Below are 21,501 nucleotides of genomic sequence, written 5' to 3'. Positions count from 1 at the left end.
AATGTCTGAAACTGCTGTAATGCTTTATATTAAATATTTTCTTAGGTACTTTTGCTTATGGTAGATGACTTTCCAAACTTAGGTAAAATATCTTTTCTGTTTTGTAAAATGTGTGTACTTCTCTTTGTCCTGTTATTGGTATACATAAAATTACCTAATGTCTGTGTTAGTTGTTTGAGAGCACTTCAGAGAGGCTCGTCCTCTTACTTTGAATGTGAAAGCTTGCAATTGTGCAGGCACTTGTTTCTCTGGTACAAGGGAAACTTGAAACATTTATTTTCCTTTTGGACTATGAATTTTCAGCATCATTATTACGCAGTTGCCTTGGTACCAGAAAAGCCATTTATGGCAGTTTTCTAGCTAGAGACCCAAGTATATAAAAGGCCATTTTCTTCTGAAGAAAAGATGTTCTAATGCTGTATTTGAATGAAACTTTTTTTTAGACTTCAAAAGAGGTTGTTTTATCCCAGCGTTTTATGAAAACAGGGTTCTAGTTATTTGGGGACTTCAGTAGTGCACAAAGCAGTTTTGTGCACTAAGCTAATACCCTTAGTGGCTGTGTTCAGAGAAGAAAGCAAAAACAGCCTGACAACGCCTACCTCTTACCAAGCAACCTACCCTCTCATTAGTGCAAGGAAGTTGTAAATCGGGAACAAGTAGCTTTTGACTGCTGTCGTTTCCATCTGCCTTTACAACAGCGTGGCTCAAAACAAGCCATCCCACAAGCATTTAACAGCCAACCTACATCCCCTTTGTGAATGGACAGATGTCCGTTGCTCGTCACACACCTCCAAATGCTGTACAACAGCTAGGCACTGCTGCTCTGCTGTGTACAGCTGTATCTGAGAAAGGAACTCAAACAGTCCATCTGGTTCCTAATGCCTTTGCCTCTCTGGGTGTACTAAAACTGACAAAACACTGCTGTGAACCCTTTCTCCCACGCAGATAAATCCTGCTGCTGGTGGTTACACTGCTTTACTACTATACTGACACTCAGCAAGTTTATGCCATCTTCCACCCGTATGTGTTGTATGTTTACAGATATTAATGTTTTCATACTCGTATCCTTCTTTGAGTAAGAAAAATGGAATTAGTCAGTCACTCCACTGTGACATCACAGGAAGCATGTGGCATCTCCAGGATGGTCACTGGAATTTTGGGAGCATATTGCCTATACAGTTTGCAATCAATATGCCCCTGTGATTGATGCTGCCCCTGGACTACCCAGGGACATTATGGGCTGACTAGGCACAGTCTGAACCCTTGGTTCTTCTTTGCAAAAAGCTGTTTACGGGAGCTTTGTGAAAAATGGAGTAGGGGAGCTGAATTCACCATTTTTAATAAGATAAAGCATGTCTAAATGGAAGAACTCTAATAGGTCTGTTGCCATGGTAAATGCTTTAATTATTGTACTACAAAAGTAACCTTTCCATTCATTTTTACATCTGATGAAAGGTCTGGCAGATCTAAGCTGATGTAATGACAGGAGATTCTTAGGAGTGGTGGAGAGGAGGGCTTGGATCTGGTTGTCCTCCCATTTTACACTGAACAAATTCATAGGAAATGATCTGAAGTCAGCTGGGGGGGCTTGTTCACTGGATTTGAAAATAAGACCAGTATCCAGAATGAAAAGCAGCAAAAACTCTAGGGTGAGCTTTGATGATATTGAAGATGCACAGAACCCAAAACAGCTTTATTCCCTGTGAAACTGATCTTCTAACTTCTGCAGAACAAGGTTTTAGACTGAAAAATAAACCATAACCACTAAGGGTTAAATTAAAAGAGAGTGTTACCAGCTTTAAAATTACAAAAATTTTCAGATCATGTGAATAGGCAACAGTGCACGGATACTACATTTTCAATATTCAGAAAGAAAACTTTTCAGCAAGAAAGTTGGAATGTACATACTAAGGCTAGGTATGGAAGCTACTGTAAAACCACACCTTTTTTGAACCACAAGTATATATATATATATATAAAAAGAACAATGAAATTAAATAAATATTCAGAATATTTCCAGATATTGACTAGTCCCCTCAGCTGCCCCATATTTGCAAATATGTGGGAGGTTCTATCAAATTTAGGAGCAGGAAAAACAGGCGGCTAGCACAACATTTTGTTTCTAGATCTTACAAGAATTGATATATAAGAAAATCAAAATGAAGCAGCCCATTGGAGTGCTAAGCAGAGAGAGCAAGCTCTTGATATAAGCAAAGACCTGAAAGTAGGATGGCTCCTAGGAGACCTCCAAGCAGCAACCATTATAATCAAAAGAAAGCATCTTGTCCCCATATCCTAAGCTTTCTGCTGGGTTGAGTTGAAGTTTGTCTTCTACCTGAGCTTCACCATGTTAGCTGTGTTCCTTCTCACTAGTCTTCATGTTGAAAATATCATCTGGAATCCATATTTCCAGCAGCTCTCCCAGCTGCCTTCATTCAAGGCACTGCAATGCTCATGCACATCTTCATACTGTTACCTTGCAAATAAAGGAGCTTGAAAATTATCTTTTCTCTCCAAATGGGTTCAGAATACTGCAGAGCAACTCGATTCTCCAAAATTCATTAAAGAAGGATCTGTCTTTGTCTTTTGTTCTTCTGTTAATGCAGTTCTTTGCACACATTGCTATAATACAAAGATTAAATGACACAACAGCATGTCCCTTCCAAACCCCCTCACAGAAAAGCAGCAGTCCTCAAACAACCAATTTAAATCCTGGCACAATTAAAGCAAAGAAAATTGTCATTTTTATCAACGTATATTCCCTTTCTATTTCGTGAGTTACCTATGAAACCAGGATGTCTTTAATTAATTCCAGAACTGTTCAAGGACATTTTCTGCCAACCTTTTTCAGAACTTAGCAGGCTATGGAAATTATGCAGTAAATACCCACACTTATGTCTCAGACTTTAACCTAATATGATCTAGCTGTGATTGTTCATAAGTCACATGTAGCAGTTTTAAAAGGTTTTTGAATCTACTTAAATGATCTAGAGTATTAGCAGAAGTCATCCTGACTCATTTTTCCTCAAATGTGTATTTATTTCAGTGTCTTCACAAATAGAAAGGAACAATTAGGCCTTGTTAAAGTTTTAGCTTTTAAGAAAAGCCATTTGTGGTCAACTTCCAAAAGTCTACCTGAGATTTGGAGAGAGTTAATAGCCGACAGTGTTTATATAATCTACACCTGTCAAAAAATAAATGTCCTTTTTCAGTAAAAAGTAGTATCTCAATGGGCCTTATACAAATCACTTTTCATCTCTTCATAAAAATTAAAGATGTCGATCATATATCCAAAGCAGTTGCCAATAGGAAACCAGTATTTGGCAGTAAATGTCACAGTCATGTTTTTCATTCTGTTGTATTTGCAGAAAGAAAACATAAATCCCAGAAACCATTGTACATTAAGAATAGGCAGAAAGTGCTTTCTCAAGAACAAGTCAGTGTTATCTAGTAATAATTATGGCTCTGGTGAAAAACTCAGTGAAGTCAGCTCAAAAAATTTTATTGTCTTAAAATTAAATCAAGCTCTCTTAAAGGGGCCATCAAACTGTGTCTTTTGAGCCCCATACAACTTTGTCATGGCTATCTCTCATGCCAGGGTTTTGGCAGCAGGCTGTGCTGACGTAAGGGATGCTGGATAACCTCACAGATGCTGGATAACCTTAAATCCTGCCTGGGGTGTAACACAGCTGGGTGTCCCTGGGTTACAGCTGCACACCCAGGCCATTACTACCTTCTCTCTCTGAGGAGTCATCTCCTGCTATGACAAAAGCCGGATAATTGATCGTCCCTTTGTTTAGATGCTCTCAGTTACAACTGTGTGGCTTACGAGCCGTTAACCTTCTTCCATCCCAGATTTCCAGTTTCAGTGTTGGATATTACTCTTTATTTTTAAAGAGCTTGTATATTATCTTTTTGAATACAGACTGTATGTGGAGTCTGTGCTTGGAATTAAGAGAAGTAGGAAGCAGAAATCACTACTAGAACTCAAGGGTAACTGAAAGCACATCTCATATCTCTAATTTGCCCATCCTCAAAAGGGGAAAAAAAAAATCCCATTTGGGAAGAGTTCAAGCCAGGAAATGGGCTAGGTGACCTGCAGAGTCCCCTTCCAACCTAATTTACTGTGTGATTCTATGAAATCTTAGTTGTAAATGGAATGCATAAGCAGCAACTCAATTCACGCGTATCTGTATGGCAAACAAGGATATATTTGTGGTGAATAAATCTAATCACAGTGTGAGCCCATAGGGAACCTGACCACAAAAGCTGTGAGGCTGTTCAGTCATCATGTAAGACCACAGGGAAACCAGATGTACCAGGATTCTCCCACTGCGTCTAGTGAAACTCAATCCCCGAGGCATTAAAAGGTTATGGAAAAAAGGGAGCAAATACAGCATATGTACAATAATCCTCTTTTCGGAGCAGAATTTTAGAGATGGGCTTATGGGGCTAGTGCTGTACTCCAAATGGAATTCAGTGCTTCAGTTCAAAGCCTCAAATGTGAATTACCTCAACTCCTGGCAAATTCAGCATTTCAAAAATACTAAGATTTGACAGCCTGAAAAAAGAGACTGTTGCACATGGTGTTCACACTGCATCAGGGGGAAGTTTGCACAAGGTCAAAGACAAAATGCAGGTTTGGATGTTTGGATGCAGCAGCTCAGTCAATAGGATGGAGGGCTTCCTATCTTTTGACCCACAGAACACCTTGCACCAGATGGTTCTCGGAGGGAACTGCAGCCACATTAGGCTCCAGTCCCATCTCGTTCATTACGGAAACATTAGCTAAATTATTTATTTATATAACTGAATGCCAGATTTTCATCTGGTTAAGAAAAAGCCTGAAGTCGCTGAAATCAGTACAGTCATCCTGATTTAAATTCATTTTGAACAGCAATCACAAGAGGTTTCATTCTGACCTTGCACCAGCCCTTACACTTCTGTGTAATGCAGTAGAATTATTCTTGATTTCCATTTATGTGAAAATCTAAATTGGTTCTTAAAATAGATGCTGTCTTTTTTTTTTTTTCTCTCAGTCCGCTACCAGTAAATTATTTGACCTACATCTTAATAAATATTGGAAAAAAAATGTTCTTCCCACTCCTATTCTACAAATATGTTTCAGAACTCATATATTCAATTTATACTCCGTTGGTTTCAACCCCCCAAGATTTATCACTCAAGGAACAGGGAAACCCACAGGACAGCCCGCTCTCAAGGATGCCAGGCTACCATGAAGTACTTGTTCACTCAGTTTTAATGCATGTGTGCTTCACGTGCCTGATGTACATCAACTTATGTTTCTGTCTTGGTTTTCCTCTATCATTTGCAGTTGTAAAACAAATCAGTTTTGTCTCTATGTCAAACATTTCTCCAAGAGCTCCCTCCACCCAGTCTGCATAAGGTTCTCTGTACTGAATGAGAAGCGCTTTGTAAATCTTTTTCTATCCAGAAGCAGCAAGCAAATCCCAGGAAAAAAAAAGATTATACATTCAATTTCAGAAGGACCAACAAGCAAATTATTATGGCTGTAAGCCAGAGATGTAAAGCACTCAAAATCTGAACTTTCATGAGTTTTGCCAGAAGTTTCTTTGCTTAACTCCCTATAGACTTAATGGGAAATAACCATGAAAATCCCTTCTGCTTCCAAAGGAGTACTTACTGACCTTCCACTGCCGAATGAACAGCATGTGATCGCATTATGCACACCACCAAAATAAACAGAGTGTATTCAAAGTGAATTCCCAATTATCTGAAACTGGCCATACATATTAGATGTCAGTTTACTGCCTTAATATATCACAATGACATCTGTCTTAATGCAGAACAACAAAAATTGACCAATTCACTGCAAAATAGGTTTGCAAAGCAAATGTCATAAAAGCAAGGTGAAAGGCACTGACAGACCTTAAATACACCCTTGTCCATGTAGTAGCAGCTGAGATATTGATTCAGAAGGATTTCCATATCCTCTTACAGGACTGAGCTTTCATCTTTTCCTTACCTGCTGTGGAAAAAAACACTTTTTTCTTATCCTACGTTTGCGCCAGCTACACTCATTTCTCATGAAGAAATTAAAGCTAAGGAAGTAGACTTCATGAATGAAGGACTGCTTTTTTCCTTGTTGTATGATTTGATCCATACCACCATCTAACAGTAACTATTTCTAGCCCCACTACCAAGACAGAGAAATGTGCAGGTGATATAGAACTGGGGCATTTGCAGTGTGTTTCTTAAATACTTATGTTTCTCCAAACTTACCACAGAAATAAGAAAAGCATATAAACTAACCTGCACCAGCTTCAAGAATCTTCTCACTGAACAGACCAGAACAAATCTTTCACCATCCCCTGGGGCAGTCACTTCAGAAATTCTTTCTCAAAACGACTATATCATGCAGTTTTACTCACATTACAGTATATCTAAGCTTTAAGCCATGATGCTGATTCAAAGTCTACTAGACCTGCATCTCTTTCTTCCTTTTAGCACTTGGAAGCCCAGTGTTTAAATCTCAACAAATTATTAGTACTAGTCATTATTCATCCTCTTTCTTATATAGCTCAATCTCAGAAAACTCAAGGTGTGATTTATTTTTACATTAAAAAGAAACATTTAGCATTGTTTAGAAATGTGCCTTACTCTATCTACTTATTAGGAGTTATATTTGAATGTGTGTATCCCCAGTTGAGCAGATTTTTAAGTAAAGGTTAATGGGCTTAAGGGTCAAAATCCCATCTCAACTTAAAATGGTTTTTATATAAACAGGTGCAGAATTGTACTTCAAGACTGCAAAGTGAAGCAGATGTCTGAAAGTTTCAAACTAAGGCTGTAACTATAGCTACCTAAATCTATCCCTGCTCCATTATATAACTCACCTAGATTGGTCAAAAGTGCATTTAAACCTAGCCTTGAGTTTCCACAAATTCTACATACTCAATTGCCTCTGGCTGCTTGTGACAGCAGAAAAACACTTTCTACATTTCTGCAACACACTTTTTCTTCTGATTTCTGTCTCATTCCAGACTGGCCATTAGGCTGCTCTCCTCTGTTTTTAACTTTTCCTTCTCTTTCAGCACTACCAGGTTTCTTCAGGACGCGGTCTGTGTTTTAGTAACTAATCCACATTGGCAAATAAATCATTCTGAGCAGTTGTTAACTCTTTTTGTCTGAGGATCTTCCATTTGGTTTCGGGTTGTCAGCAGTTCATGATGTTCCATGGTTGGCCCTTTGGAAATTCAATACACCAAAAAGCTTAGGAAAAAAAACCTGTTCTCTTCTCAGTACAGAGCACACAGGTTGAAACATATATCTGAAAGACCACGATTTCAAAGAGAATTCATAAGTTTTACATAAATTCCTCAAATTGCCACAGTTTTGTAACACATGCATATTTATGAGGAGATATTATACATAATAGAGATATACAGTATATCAACTAATGTTCTGTTAGTTTTTGAAGCATAACATTAATTCCAAAGTTGCAAGGCAGCAGAGAATTACCCAACAGGTGTCTTCCTTGGCTGCCTGTCCTGTATGCAAGGCACTGGTATATTTACTCATCAAAGGAAACGAGTGCTTTTACGTCCAGGCACACATCCCAAATTAGGAAAAGCAGTATTTAGATATCTTATTTCCACATTCTATTTTAATAATAGAGAGTGAATAAGTTCACTGAAGTTTAAAAAAAAATATGAATATGCAGCAGAATCTCAGTGATCCAGTTGTGAGATGGAAGATGATCTACATGTCTTCCTCCCAGAAAAAGTCCTTAGAAGAGTCCCAGCTGCCTGATGTGTTCAGTAAGGGACAGCAACAGCAGCACTGAGCCCAGAGCACGTACAAATACTGCAGGAAGATCACCTTCTGCATCACCACTTAGCAATTGCACTGAAGTTTTTGTAATTCAAGCCCAGATTCTCACCTCTTAAAAGAAGTTTCCTCAAGCACCAGGAGCTCCAATCCTGGAACACATTATTTCCTATCAGTTCTGGATCCTCTGAATGTAAAAACAGAAGGGCAACAACACCAGAAAACAAAACAGACAAAAAAAAAAAAGTGAAAAGAGACATTGATTATTGTGCCCACTGTCTAGGACACTTGCCTCTTACAGTAAGATTTAGGTCTTGGCTGCTGCTCCGTGGCCTGACCTGATGTAGTCAACCAGAAAACAGAACAAAAACAGCACTAAACAATTGAGGTGGCAGGGATCAGATCCCATGTGTTTCTCCTGCCAGCTGAGTGTCTTATTTAGCAAAGCACAATATCCTGTTGCCGTTCTGTTTTTCACTCTTTTCTTTAAATACTGTTAGACATTCAAACATTGACTAATTATATGCAAATACTAGTCCAATTAAGGACCAGATCTTGCCATTTGCTAACATTAGGCTAATTAGTTCTGTAGGTGACATTTCAATAAAACATTCATTCTTTCATACTGCCATGAAATAGGCAATTCACTAATAACTTTGTATTTAAAATTCCATTACAGAACTGCAATCATGCAGTTCTTCCGACTGTGCCATCACAGTGCTGCTCTGATAGTATCTGTAGAAATCAACTCATGTTTCTTGCAGATGACCTACCTTTAATGAGATAGGCTGTATCCTGCATCTGCACCATAAGTATCTTAAGACTTCCAGTCTTCCCCTCTTCCGGTATGTAAAGGGGACAGGAAAGATGAGGAAAGAGTGTAGTGACAGGAAAAGGGGTAATGGTTTGTAATGGTTTAAAATGAAAAAGGGAATATTTTGATTAGATATTAGGAAGAAATTATTTACTCAGAGGTGGTGAGGCACAGGAACGTGTTGCCCAGAGGTGATGTGAGTGCCCCATTCTTGGAGGTTTTCAAAGCCAGGGCGCATGGAGATTTGTGTAGCCTGATCTAGTAAACAGTGGCCCTGCCCATAGCAGTGGAGTTGGATTGAGATAGTGTTTAAGGTCTATTCCAACCCAAACCCTTCTATGATTCTGGAACTTAAAACTGTTTCTTCATATTCCACATATAAGTGAGAACATTTCATACTTAATAACAACAACAACAACAAAAAACTGCAAAAGGAAACCATGCCACTAGGTTTTAGCTGTCAAATCAGTTGCATTAAACAGCTGAGGTGACATGCAAGTACCCATGAGTATTTCCACTTTCTAGATCATAAGACTTGAAGATCAGTTGTAGGAGAGATATTCATGCTAAATGCTCGCAAAGCCAGCACTCATTTCTCATCCCAGATGTTACAGACTAACTTTCCATTGTTCAAATCTTAAGCATTCAAAGCAATTATCATTCAAGCCAATTATTTTTTAACCTTTTTTTTTTTGTTCTTGTTGTTTGTTTGATTTTTCAGAGCTTTGAATTAATCCAGAGTCTGTAGAGTGTATATGTCTCTATTCATATAAAAAATTGAAACAATAAATTAGTAGGAAGTCTAATGCCTAGCTGTGGACTGATTGTATCAGCAAAAGTAAGTATTTCTAACACCAACATTGTTAATTTTTGTCCCTGAGCATGGCCTAACATTTCTCTTGAAAGCTGTCAGTGACAGTTATTCTATTTTATCCTATTATTTTTAAATCCCTCTCTCAGTATATTGCTAGAAATAGAAAGTGCCATTGCCAAATAGTGTCTGTAATCCGAGGACATGCTGTCCATACATGGTTCACCTCTAACCTAACTTTAAAGATGGCAGAAGATTAGAGAACTGATACATCTCAATTCTGCAAAAAGGGATTGAGATATATCACTGTACACAAACAACAATCCTGCAAGTAGTTCTTTGAGCACTAGAAGAAATGGAGCAGTAACTGTGCAACAGAAGCAAGGGGGAGCTCAGCAGTGTGACTGTTAATCAGTTTGATACCAAACAAACGAGCAGTGTGTCTTCAGTCTATCACAGAACCAGTAAGGTCTTTGGTTCTATCAGCATGGTGCCTGCTACTTGCCATTCTGTAGAGGCTGCCCATCTGTGCATACCCAAGCCTGGTCACAACAAGTCTGAATTAGGAAGGGATGTCCCCAGGTTGTTCTGAAGACACAAGTGGGAAGAAGGTAAACTCCATTGGCAAGCTGCCAACACCTACATTCACAAAACTTACAGGGACCTCACGTGTCTCTGAGATCGTGTACCTAACTTCACTAAAACTTCACTGCAGGCTCAGTGAAAAGGAGGAAATGTGCATAAATTTACTTAGTCATTACATAGCTTCATGACAGAAAGTATATGAAAAATAATGAACCATAATCACTCTTCTCATTAGGCCCCAACCACCTCCTAATTATCTCCAGTGAGCCAAATGCACAAAAAGAGATGGGATAGAATAGCTTTGCATAACTGGTATAGCTTACATGCATTGCAAACATGAGACCTTCTGCACTTTATACTGGCTGCATAAAAATGTCGGACAGAGCTCAGCTGGAAGAAGTCATCCTTCCCTCGTCTCTCAAGCATTTTTAGGTTTCTCTCTCAAGGCTAGCAATCTCTCTGTAATGTCACCAACCCTATTCATTTTGCTCCACGGTGTTCCAGTGGCATCTGTAATGGTGATAAAAAAAGGGCTCTTGAATGCTGATTGGCACTGCTAATGACCATGACACTGCAGAGCTGCTGTGCGTTTCAGCAGTGGCTGGCTTATTTCAAGTCCTGACATCCCATTTAGCAAAGTAAACCAAGAGCATTACAGAGCCTCTGAGTAAGCATTTTATTGAAACTCAAGTGTTAAAACAGCATAGACCATAGGACCATCAAACAATAGCTGAGAAGGGGTGAGGTGGGCAAACAACAAAAACTAAACAATTCTTTTGTTTAAAAAAGAAAATCCACCTTCTTTTGTCTAACATTGGTTTCTAGAGGTAGTAGACTGCACTTCTACAATCACTGTAACCCATTTTCCCGCTGAAGTATATATACACAGCTTTCTATGTGAATGCTCACGGGGTGCTGACTTGCATTGGCAAGAAATCTTACCTGGACTGTGAGCACCTCCCTCTTACCCACACACAGTCAGAAGGGTGGCAGAAAGTAACACACGTAACAGCAGGCAGAGGAGAGGCCAGGGCTGCTCAGAAAGCCATAGCACGGCCCTGACTCAGTGCTCCCACTTCTCTTCCTGAATTCTGAATCTGGAAGTCTCTCTGCTGGTTTCTCACCACACTGCTTTTGTACTCCTCGTTAGAGAAGGCACAAGCAAAAGTCCTACCATTCACCTATAGTGACTTAGTCATGAACTCTCAGCTGTGCTTTGTCTGGTCCTTTCAACTACTTCAGCTGCTGAACTGTACCGCTATGACAACTTCATATAACCATATGTCACATACAGAAAAATATATGAGTGCAAGGAATGCATTTACAGTAGTTGCAATACACACTGCAATAAAGCTTACAATAAAATATGTACAGTTAATTGGATTGATTACACTTCAAATGGAAATACTTTAAATAAGTGATCGTCACTTCTGTGAGACTATTCCCAGTGCTTATGCATCTGCTTCAACAAATCCCATCTATTGCATTTGTTAGAAAGGGTATTTTATTTCTGGCAAGGAGAAAGAAGAAAGTTTTTTCCTTCCATTCCACATTCCGTTAACAAAACAACAATACAATTTCTGGCATGTGAGGAGAGCAGACAGACAATATATAGTACAATCTTTGGTAAGCTTGATCCACATTCTCTTAAAGTACGAATGATAGGTTTGTTCTACTCCTCAGGAACACAGGGAATAACAGCAAGTATTCTCCCAAGGTCAGCAGATCAGGACCTCACAGAGGACTACACTGCTGCTCATATTAACTAAAATGAGTTGATGGAATGATAATTTTAATACTTCCCCCTAGCAAAACTGCAAGTTCAGTATTATTATTCACCTTAAAAAAAAATGATACATGGGTCCACAAGATAGTGTTTACCCTTCTACAATGGATACAAAGACCACAGTAACTCTATTTGATAGAGAAAATCCTCAGCTACAAAACACTGCCTTTCAACACTGCCACCATTAGTTGTGCACTTCCACCAGCAATGAACAAGAGCCTGCATGCCACACTTGAAACTCCCTGCATCAGTGGAAGTGACCCACTGTCACTGTTGCCACTGCTGAAAGGCACCACCCACCACCTCACTGTGCTCACATCCACTGCCTGGTCTCCAGAAATGTTCAGCAAACGTCAATAAAGTCAATGAGTGCAATTTTTCCCTCATGGAGAAATCCAGTGACACAACTTTGCTTCACAGCACTTCCATATCAGACACCATTTTGTCAGACTGACCCTCTGCTGCCATCTGTCACATGGCAAAGACATGTAGCACAATACTGGGGGAAGGTTCAACCTCTACTGTCATACCACTAACATCTGCCTATGATGTCATAGGCCAGCGTCATAAAACAGGAGGTATTATTTTCAGAGAAGCCCTTGTAAATCACTGATTTGTATAACAGTGGATGTGAATAGCTGTATCCTTGATCAGTTTTTATTACCATTTCACCCCAGCTAAGAAAATAATTTGGTAATTCCTTGGTACAGGACAGCACACATACGGTCCGCAAACCACAAAGGCAGCATGAACCTCTCTCTCTATATACATCATATATACAAAGGCCAAGTTTTACTTACTTTACTTGCTCACACAAATAAATCAGCAGTGCAATTTAATTTTGGTAATTATTTATGGACACAGTTGAGTTCATTTGCATTTCTGACTATGTGATAGCAAGTGAAGACAAGTCCACACTACCTCAATTGCATGAAAAACAATTGAACACTATAGCACTTACTTATTAGTGTATCTATGAAAGCTAGGTGCGAAAGATGTACGTGCCATCTCTCAAATATAGTTCTCATGAAAAAAAAGTCTTAAAAAGTGTTTAGAACCCTGAGGATACAGACAAATATCTAATGGGGTTTTCAGAAGCATACTGGTTTCTCCCCTTTAGAGTCACACAAAGTGGATATTCTCCTCTAAAGACTTTTTATGCTCTCGGAATATAACCTTTTGTATATTTGCTCTTAAATCTTTATTTATCCCTGTGCAAATATGCAACATAGATCAATTATCAAGGAGAAAAAAAAAGTTTCAGAGGGCAATTCTGAGACAGTTTTAAAATAAATCATTAAAAATTTCTGAGAAATATGTAAAAAACAACTGAGGATCTGGCTAAAAATTAATAAACTGCAATAATTATCCATAGGAATTGTTCTTGGTTGTCATATGAATGCATTTTTGTTATAGGAGAAAATGCACAGCACTGAGAGGGAGACCATCCTCAGCGTGGGGGGAAATTTATGTCCGTGCTCAGAGCCAACCCAGGAGCCAGACAGTACGGACAATATCTTTACTCTGCAAACACTTTACAAAGCACAGGAACCAAATATACTGCAGGTGAAATTCTCCACTGTGCAGGGGTCTTTTACAGGTCTCTGTATTACATAAGTCCTACTTAAATACTATTCTAAAGTTGCACAAATCTGCAGCACTGGCATGAAATTTCCCTTGGAAGAATTCCTTGAGCCCTTTGAAAAGGATGTACTTTGATAGCATCTATCAGAGTCTCTTAAGCAATACATAAATCTTGTGCTGGCCTCTGCACTGAGGTGGGTACACCTTGCCGAGTATCTCTCCTGTTCTGTAGAAATGTCACAAAATCCTGCAGTGCTTTACAGTTTGCACTTAGCAGACTGAGCAGACATTACACGCTGCCAAACTTCCAAACCACCGGTAAACACCTTAAGTTTCTGGAATAATCAAGAGAACTGAGGCATGAATATTTTACCAGTTAGCTGCTCACAGCATCTGGCCCTAGACTTGAAACCCTGATTCTGCTGAAACTGGTGAGAGTTGTCAGTGACAATGGTGAGGCCAATATCTCACTCCATCTCTTCAACTGATAGTCACTTGTCATCACTAGCCTGTGCTCCAGCCCACTCCATTAGTGCGATTTCTCAGTGCCAGACTTCTCTAAAAAATCTCTTCCATTGTGAGGAAAAAGCTCAGAACAATGAGAATCACCTACCAAGCATGCTTAGCTTGCTCACAACTTTGGTACATGATTCCTCAAAAGAAATCAAGTGCCATGCACCCAAACTACTGCTGTTTCTTCGCAGTAGTATTCAACCATTCACCATGCAGGTTCCAGAGTTCCCGAATACCTGGCTGCGTGCACCCTACATACACCTCATGGGAACGAGCTGCCCTGATCTCTTGCCAAAGGCCAAATGTTGCTAGGTATGGCTCTCCAATAAGGTGATTCTGATCTGGGAGCAGATCCAGTGGGTCCAGTTCACTGCACCCTGACCCTTGCTTTTTTTTTTTTTCCAAACACGTCTGAAAAGAAAAAATTAACAGTTTGAACATGGGACCCTTACTTATGAGCAATAATGCGGAGTACCTCACCAGTTACATTCTACATCAGGATTCTTTATTTACGAGAAGCTAAATAACTATATAAGGGCAAAATGAAAGAGCTCTGTACTACAACTGAATTCTGTAATACAGTGAATTCACAGTAGGTTTGCCCCAACCTGTAAATGTGGTACATGATCTTGGCTTTCATAGTTTCTAGGGAAAATTCTAACCACTCTGCTGTTATCTCTCATGGTGCACACGAATGCTCTTTCTCCTACACTTCACTTGTACTCTATCCTCCTCTTCTTTCCTGGAGGAAAGCACACTTAGACACTTCTTTCCTGGAGGAAAGCACACTTAGACATCAGTTAAGAAGTGAGGGGAAGATATTCACCTTCCCAACTGCAATCATTTCTTTCCTTTTGAGATGTTTACAGAGCACACAGGTCCCCTTTCTTGTCCTTAATGTTGCTGCCCATACACTGAGGAATGGGCCACTTACTCTGAGTTCCTGACCCCTTCTCGTGACAAAGCCCTAAGAAATTCTGCTTGGCTACCCTGCTCATCTCATTTTGAGACAAAGGCTTCCCCACAATTCTTTTTCTGTACCTTTCCATTCTTTTGAAGAGTTATTCTTCAGAATAACTCAGAACAGATCTCTTCATCTATCCTTAAGAATCTACTGCATGACGCCGTTTTTGGAATGATGACAGTGACAATAATGTCATACTGTTTACTCTTAAATACACATCCCATATCAGAGTCTAAAATAGGCTCTGACCGCAAACATTCTATAGTTGTCCTGTAAAAGATATGATCAACGTGCTCCCCAGTCTGCTATTTTAAGCGTTTAATTTTTAAGGCATTCAGAGAATTATTTGCTATAGTAAAAAATGGCTCTTACCAGCTTGGCAGTCTCTTTCTCGTCCATCATGTTTTAACTTTGAGAATGACTGTAAAATTCATGGTATATGATGTATCTTTGCGTGCGCATATTTAACAACAGGAATAGCTGGAAAAGTCTTTGTAAAAGGGAAATTAACCCCAAAGATGAGCCACCAACCCAACTTCATATTGGTTACATTAGTGGAAAAGAAAGAAAAAATATGTGACAACTGAGCTCTATGTGAGTTTTCTGTTCAAGAAAAAGACACATGCATGAAGCACTGCAATTTTTTTTAAAGTAACTGTATTATCTAGGGACTGCAGATATTCGGGCCTAACTGCACTACCACTGAAACCAATCCTGTGGTTTGATCCTTAATTCCAATGAGTTTCAGATAGTGACAAAAAGAACTCAAACTTTGACAGCAGCTTTAAAGACACCCATAGTCTACTAAGGATCTTAACGACATGACACACATTATTGAACCACCTCCACAGGTCTATTCCCCTGAATAATCCATTTTGACACAACTGGAAGATACCAGTGAGAAAGTTACAAGGAGTGGCTGAGGGAACTGGGGCTGTTCGGTCTGGAGAAGAGAGAGCTCAGGGATGACCTTACTGCTCTCTACAACTCTCTGAAAGGTGGTTGTAGTGAGATGGGAGTCGGTCTCTCTTCCCAGGTAACAATGATAGGTCGAGAGCTAATGGCTTTGATTTGTGCTAGGGGAGGTTCAGATTGGATCCTAGGAAGAAGTGCATCTCAGAAGGAGCAGTGAAGCATTGGCACAGGCTGCCTGGGGAAGTGGTGGAGTCACCGTCCATGGAGGTGCTCAAGAACCGTGGAGATGTGGCACTGAGGGACACAGTTAGTGGACATGGTGGAGACAGTAGTCAGACTACATGGTCTTAAGTGATCTTCTCTAGCTTTAGTGATTCTATGCTTCTAAGTTCCTCAGAACCCCAATTTCCCTATCCAAAGGTAGTTCCACAACCCCTTTCAAGCCCAAACAAATTACATTGGGCGCAACTCTCTTTTTAAACGTTATTTGTCTTGGATAAGCTCCCGTGCAGCCTGAAAAGAGGGCTGAAGAACAGGCTCTTTCAAGGCTATTTTTATTTTTCTTTCCCCCAAAACTCTTCCCATTTTCTCCCGGTTGCCGGGCTGTTGTTCCTAACGCGGGTCTGCCCACCGGCTGACGGCAGAGTGGGAAGACTTCGGGGGAAGCGCAGCTCCCTGACGACCCCGCGGCCGATACGCCTTCCCCGAACCGGGGGAAGGCGAGCAGGCATCCCCGGGCGGGGACGGGGCAGGGAGCGGGTGACAGCCGCTTCCTCGCCCCCGCTTCCAGCGAAAAAGGGGCGGGAGAGGGGAAGCTGAAAGGCATCAAACGAGGAGCGCGGCACCGAGTTCCTCCCCCTCCCCTCTCGCTCTAACGGGCTCGGCGATCGATCCGGCTCGGCTATGCTCGGCGATGGGGACGTGCCGCCGCCTTCCCCTCGCTGAGGCGGGGGCCGCGTTCCCCTCCCCGCGGAGGCGGCGGCCGCGGCGGGGGCTGTCGTGCCCGCGGCGGGAGAGCGGCCGCCGCTGAGCTGCCGTGCCCCCGGCCGGCCCCGCCGCCGCGGAACGGGGGGGAACCGTGCCGCTGCGACAGGGGAGGACGGGGCTCGGCGCGGGGAGGAGGCGCTGCGAGCATGCGCCTGGCGAGCCGCTGACTGGGCGCTCCGTCAGGGTACCGAGGAAAAGGGAAAAAGAAAGAAAGAAAGAAAAAGGGATGAAGGGAAGGAGGACGAGCGACGGCGGAGGGAAGCGAGAGGGCTTGTGAAAGGAGGCCGGCGGGATCCCGCGGGAAGGAGCGGCCGTGGCATGCGGGGCTCTCCGGCGCCAACAGGTAGGAAGGAGGAAGGGCTGGAGCGGGGCTGCCGCAGCCGCGGGTGCGATGGGAGCGGACAGAGCGCGGGGCTCCGGCTGCGGCTGGCGGGCGGCGGCTGCGTGCGGTGCGGTGCGGTGCGGTGCGGTGCGGTGCGGTGCGGTGCGGTGCGGCGCGGCCCTGCATGGCCGTGGGTGGGGGATGCGCGCTGTGTGTGTGCGTGTGTGTGTGTGTGTGCGTGTGCGCGGTGTCCGTGTGCGCGGAGGCAGGGCCGCGCGGCGGGGACAGCTCCGCGGAGGAGGGGAAGCGGCGGGGCCGGCGGGAGGGGGAGGGGGAGCCTGATTTCATGGTTTTAAAACGATGCCATGATCTGATCAGCCTCTGTTTACACGGCAGCAATCAGGCTCTTTTGTGGACGGTAAGGATGGAAGGATCTTGCTGGGATTCAGAGGGAATATCCTTTGCACGCCCGAGGTGGCGGAGCAGCGCTCGGTGCGGGCGGAGAGCATCCCGGGGCTGCTGCGGGGGGAGGAAAAAAACAAAACAAAAAACCCCCACCAAAAAAACAACGGCAGCACAGCGGCAGGCAGAGCCCTTCCATTTATTTCGTTCTGCTGCATGAAATGTGCCCCGGTGCCGGGAGGATTAGCGGGCGTCGCGGAGCCCCGGTTAGAGGAAAAAAAAAATGCTAATAATAATAAAAAATGCAGTCGATGTACGATTATGTTTATTTAAGCAGAACCCGAAGCAGCCCTCCCCGAAGGATGGGCATGATGTGTTGGGTGTGATGCCTGTTTTGTCTCAGTATTTACATCGAGCGTTGCTTATTCCGAATGATGTCGAGGCTTTAAAGATTTGCATTAAAGCGGAGAGGGGGGGACCCTGAAGCACAGTGCCATCGGCTGCCTGGCGTACCTGTTTGTTTGGAAGCCGAAATGATGAAATTACGGTTTGCAGGAGGAAGGGAGGGGGATAATGAATACCGTTTCTCTTAGAATGTGCATGAACTAACACGGCGTGATTAATGTGCTTTGGTGACTTGGGTTAAAAAACATAAATTCTGCAGGGTTTCTTTGGGTGTGATCCGTATCAACACAGCAGCCGCCTCTAAAACACTGACAAATCCCGTAGCCGTAAAATAAACATAGGTAATGTCAAAATACCAGCAGCCTTTGGGGATTTTTGTGTGGATGTCGGTGATTAGCTCCTGGGCTTGCAAACTGGGAATCTTTCGATTCATAAAATCTCCGAGGCTTTGACTGTAAAATTACATTCGCTGCCAAAGATAAGGGGCACCGGTCAGTCCTGAGACTGTAGGCAGCCAGATCTGTGAAATGGCAATGTTCAAACGTGCTGAACAGTAAGTATGTATGTATGTTTCTGTGAAAGCCTCGTGATTTTTAAAAACAAACAATAGTACTCAAATTTACAACTTCAATTGCTTCTCCATAAATTACCATCTTTGTTAGCACTTTCTGACATCATTTCTCGTTAACTTAAGAACTGATAGCTCAATTTTTTTTCAGATATTTTGATGGCATGACAAATCAGAACGAAGAGGATGTACTGTATGACTAGACACCAGATCAGTTCTGTTTGTGGATTACATTTTCAGTAAGATGTATGGATCTATTTTTTCCTTGTTCTTATATATAGATCATGAGACTTGACTGAGGCAATATACATAACATCCATCCATCTATGGCGAACTACAGCCATGCAGCTGACAACATTTTACAAAATCTCTCTCCTTTAACAGCTTTTCTGAAACTGACTTCACTGGGTTTCATAATAGGAGTCAGTGTGGTGGGTAACCTTCTGATCTCCATTTTGCTAGTCAAAGATAAGACCTTGCATAGAGCTCCTTACTACTTCCTGTTGGATCTTTGCTGCTCAGACATCCTCAGATCTGCAATTTGTTTCCCGTTTGTTTTCACCTCTGTAAAAAATGGCTCTACGTGGACGTATGGGACTCTTACTTGCAAAGTGATTGCCTTTTTGGGGGTTTTGTCCTGCTTTCACACCGCTTTCATGTTATTCTGCATAAGCGTCACCAGATACTTAGCAATTGCCCACCACCGTTTTTATACAAAGAGGCTGACCTTCTGGACCTGTCTGGCCGTGATCTGTATGGTGTGGACTCTCTCTGTAGCCATGGCTTTCCCCCCAGTTTTAGATGTGGGCACCTACTCGTTCATTAGGGAGGAAGACCAATGCACTTTCCAGCATCGTTCCTTCAGGGCTAACGATTCTTTGGGATTTATGCTTCTTCTTGCCCTCATCCTCCTAGCCACACAGCTTGTCTACCTCAAGCTGATATTTTTTGTTCACGATCGCAGGAAAATGAAGCCAGTCCAGTTTGTTGCAGCGGTGAGCCAGAACTGGACATTTCACGGCCCCGGAGCGAGCGGTCAAGCAGCTGCTAATTGGCTGGCTGGATTTGGAAGGGGTCCCACACCGCCAACCTTGTTGGGAATCAGGCAGAACGCCAACACCACAGGCAGGAGAAGGCTACTGGTTTTAGACGAGTTCAAAATGGAGAAGAGAATCAGCAGAATGTTCTACATCATGACATTCCTCTTTCTGACCTTGTGGGGTCCCTATTTGGTAGCCTGTTACTGGAGAGTTTTTGCAAGAGGGCCTGTAGTACCGGGGGGATTTCTAACGGCCGCTGTCTGGATGAGTTTTGCCCAAGCTGGAATCAATCCTTTTGTCTGCATTTTCTCCAACAGGGAGCTGAGGCGCTGTTTCAGCACAACCCTTCTTTACTGCAGAAAATCCAGGTTACCAAGGGAACCTTACTGTGTTATATGAGGGAGCATCTGTAAATCTTTAGCCTTGTGAAACACTACCATTCTCTCTGCTAAGCAATTGTGGCCTGTAGCCATGTCTCGAGAAGAAAATCAAGAATGGGATGTCAGCAGTTGTAAGGATTTGGGCAACATTCTGCAGTCTTTGCAATAGCTCACCTCTAATCCTATTTTAAACCTAAACGTGTTCCTGCTGACCACTGCTGAAGGTTTGTAATTAAGAACAAAGGACTGAACTACTGCCCTGAATTTCTTTATGTGGTTGAAATCTAGATAATGAAAGTAGCAGGTGCTAAGTATCAGTGCTAAATGCTGTGTATATCACTACATAAAATAAGACCATCAGAAACATTAGCATTGGACATCTTAATAAATTAAGTTGATATGAGGTTAATGTGTTGATAAAACTAATTTTAGACATCTGAAGACCTTTAAAACATTTCATACAATTATTGTTTTGCAAAGACTGAAAACTGGGGACTCAAGTACTGTAACTGATTAAAGATGTGCCATGCATTATTGGATTATCACACTTACAAATCTGTTTGCCTTCTGAGTAAGTTTTGGGGAGCATTCCAAAGCAGTATTTTTTGTTCACATTTAGACTTTCCTTCTCTTTTCATTTTTTTCTTTTTTCTTTTTTTTTTTCTTTTTTTTCCCAAATATATTATACTTTCTAAATGCCATTTTCCTTAACAGTGAAATAATAACATTTAACTGTATTCTGTGGTTTTTGCTGATTTGGTATAAAGTTTATTAGACTCTTATTTATATTTTTTTAAAAGCTAGATATCAGTCTGTTAGGCAACGTTAATGATAATATCCAGTCATAATTGAACAGTTATAATTATACAGAATAAACACATGTTGCCTTAAAGGGTTATCTAGTATCTTCCATTTTGTTTAGCATTGAAGCAAATAAGCAAGGAAAATTGAATCAGTGACTCTGGCCAGTCATTTGGGAGTGCATGAATGATCACTTAGTCCTCTTTTTTCCTTTTTACTCCGTTGGTTCCCAAAATCAGTATGCATATCACTGGGCTGATACGATTTTTTTCTAGGTGTGCCGCCCTTTCTAGTTTGTTCTGAGAAACACAGGCAGTTGATGTATGTTTATATTTTAAGACAGCTGTCATGGGGAGACCGCAGCCTTAGTATGATATCTTGCACAATTTGTGAAGCATTTATTCTACTGAAGGCACAGTCTTGTTTATATTTTCTGCACATTTTGGTGTATTGGTTGTTTTAAATTATTTAAGTTTTAACTTGTGAAAGCATATAATATGATTTCTTAGAATTTTAGAAATACATTAGAGTCTGTGAGTCTTTCCTTCTTTAAGATACAGATGTGTGGATTTCAATATAAAGTTGCATTTGCCAAAATTTACCTGTGTAGCTTGTTAATTTTCTTGGAATAAAATTTTACATTTTTCCAGTTATACAATTAACCTTTTTTTATTTTGTCTAGTGAGCTAGCATGAAGTACTGAGAATGTAGCCATTATGAATTATTATCCTTTGCAGTCACTGTATTCCCAAACTGTAAATGCATGAATGATGGGGACCACAGGATTGATAAATGATATTATCTACAGTAGC

The 21,501-nt window shown here is 41.5% G+C and overlaps 2 protein-coding genes across 3 annotated transcripts in view; both read left to right on the top strand.

Annotated features, from left to right (window-relative positions):
• Window positions 1-21,501, top strand: part of SMIM30 (small integral membrane protein 30) — a 373,817-nt gene that overhangs the window by 3,295 nt on the left and 349,021 nt on the right. The gene's annotated exons all lie outside the window — the stretch shown is intronic.
• On the top strand, window positions 16,531-20,488 carry GPR85 (G protein-coupled receptor 85). Of its 2 annotated transcripts, none has more exons than XM_065743456.1 (2): window positions 16,531-17,114; window positions 18,645-20,488. In XM_065743456.1, exon 2 carries the CDS (start codon window positions 18,795-18,797, stop codon window positions 19,905-19,907), a length of 1,113 nt encoding a protein of 370 aa, XP_065599528.1. In that variant the 5' UTR covers window positions 16,531-17,114; window positions 18,645-18,794; the 3' UTR covers window positions 19,908-20,488. The 2 variants fall into 2 exon arrangements, with proteins under 2 accessions (XP_065599528.1, XP_065599527.1); XM_065743455.1 differs by having other exon boundaries at window positions 18,620-20,488.

This window comes from Cyrtonyx montezumae, unplaced genomic scaffold (genome assembly GCF_038088225.1).
Source record: "Cyrtonyx montezumae isolate F1298 unplaced genomic scaffold, pur_monq_1.0 scaffold_3, whole genome shotgun sequence".
Taxonomy (NCBI): Eukaryota; Metazoa; Chordata; class Aves; order Galliformes; family Odontophoridae; genus Cyrtonyx; species Cyrtonyx montezumae.
This window is presented reverse-complemented; position numbering and strand designations above follow the sequence as displayed.

Bases quoted from the DNA above. Each gene is read 5' to 3' on its own strand.
- GPR85 (XM_065743456.1), top strand. From the start codon at position 18,795: ATGGCGAACTACAGCCATGCAGCTGACAACATTTTACAAAATCTCTCT.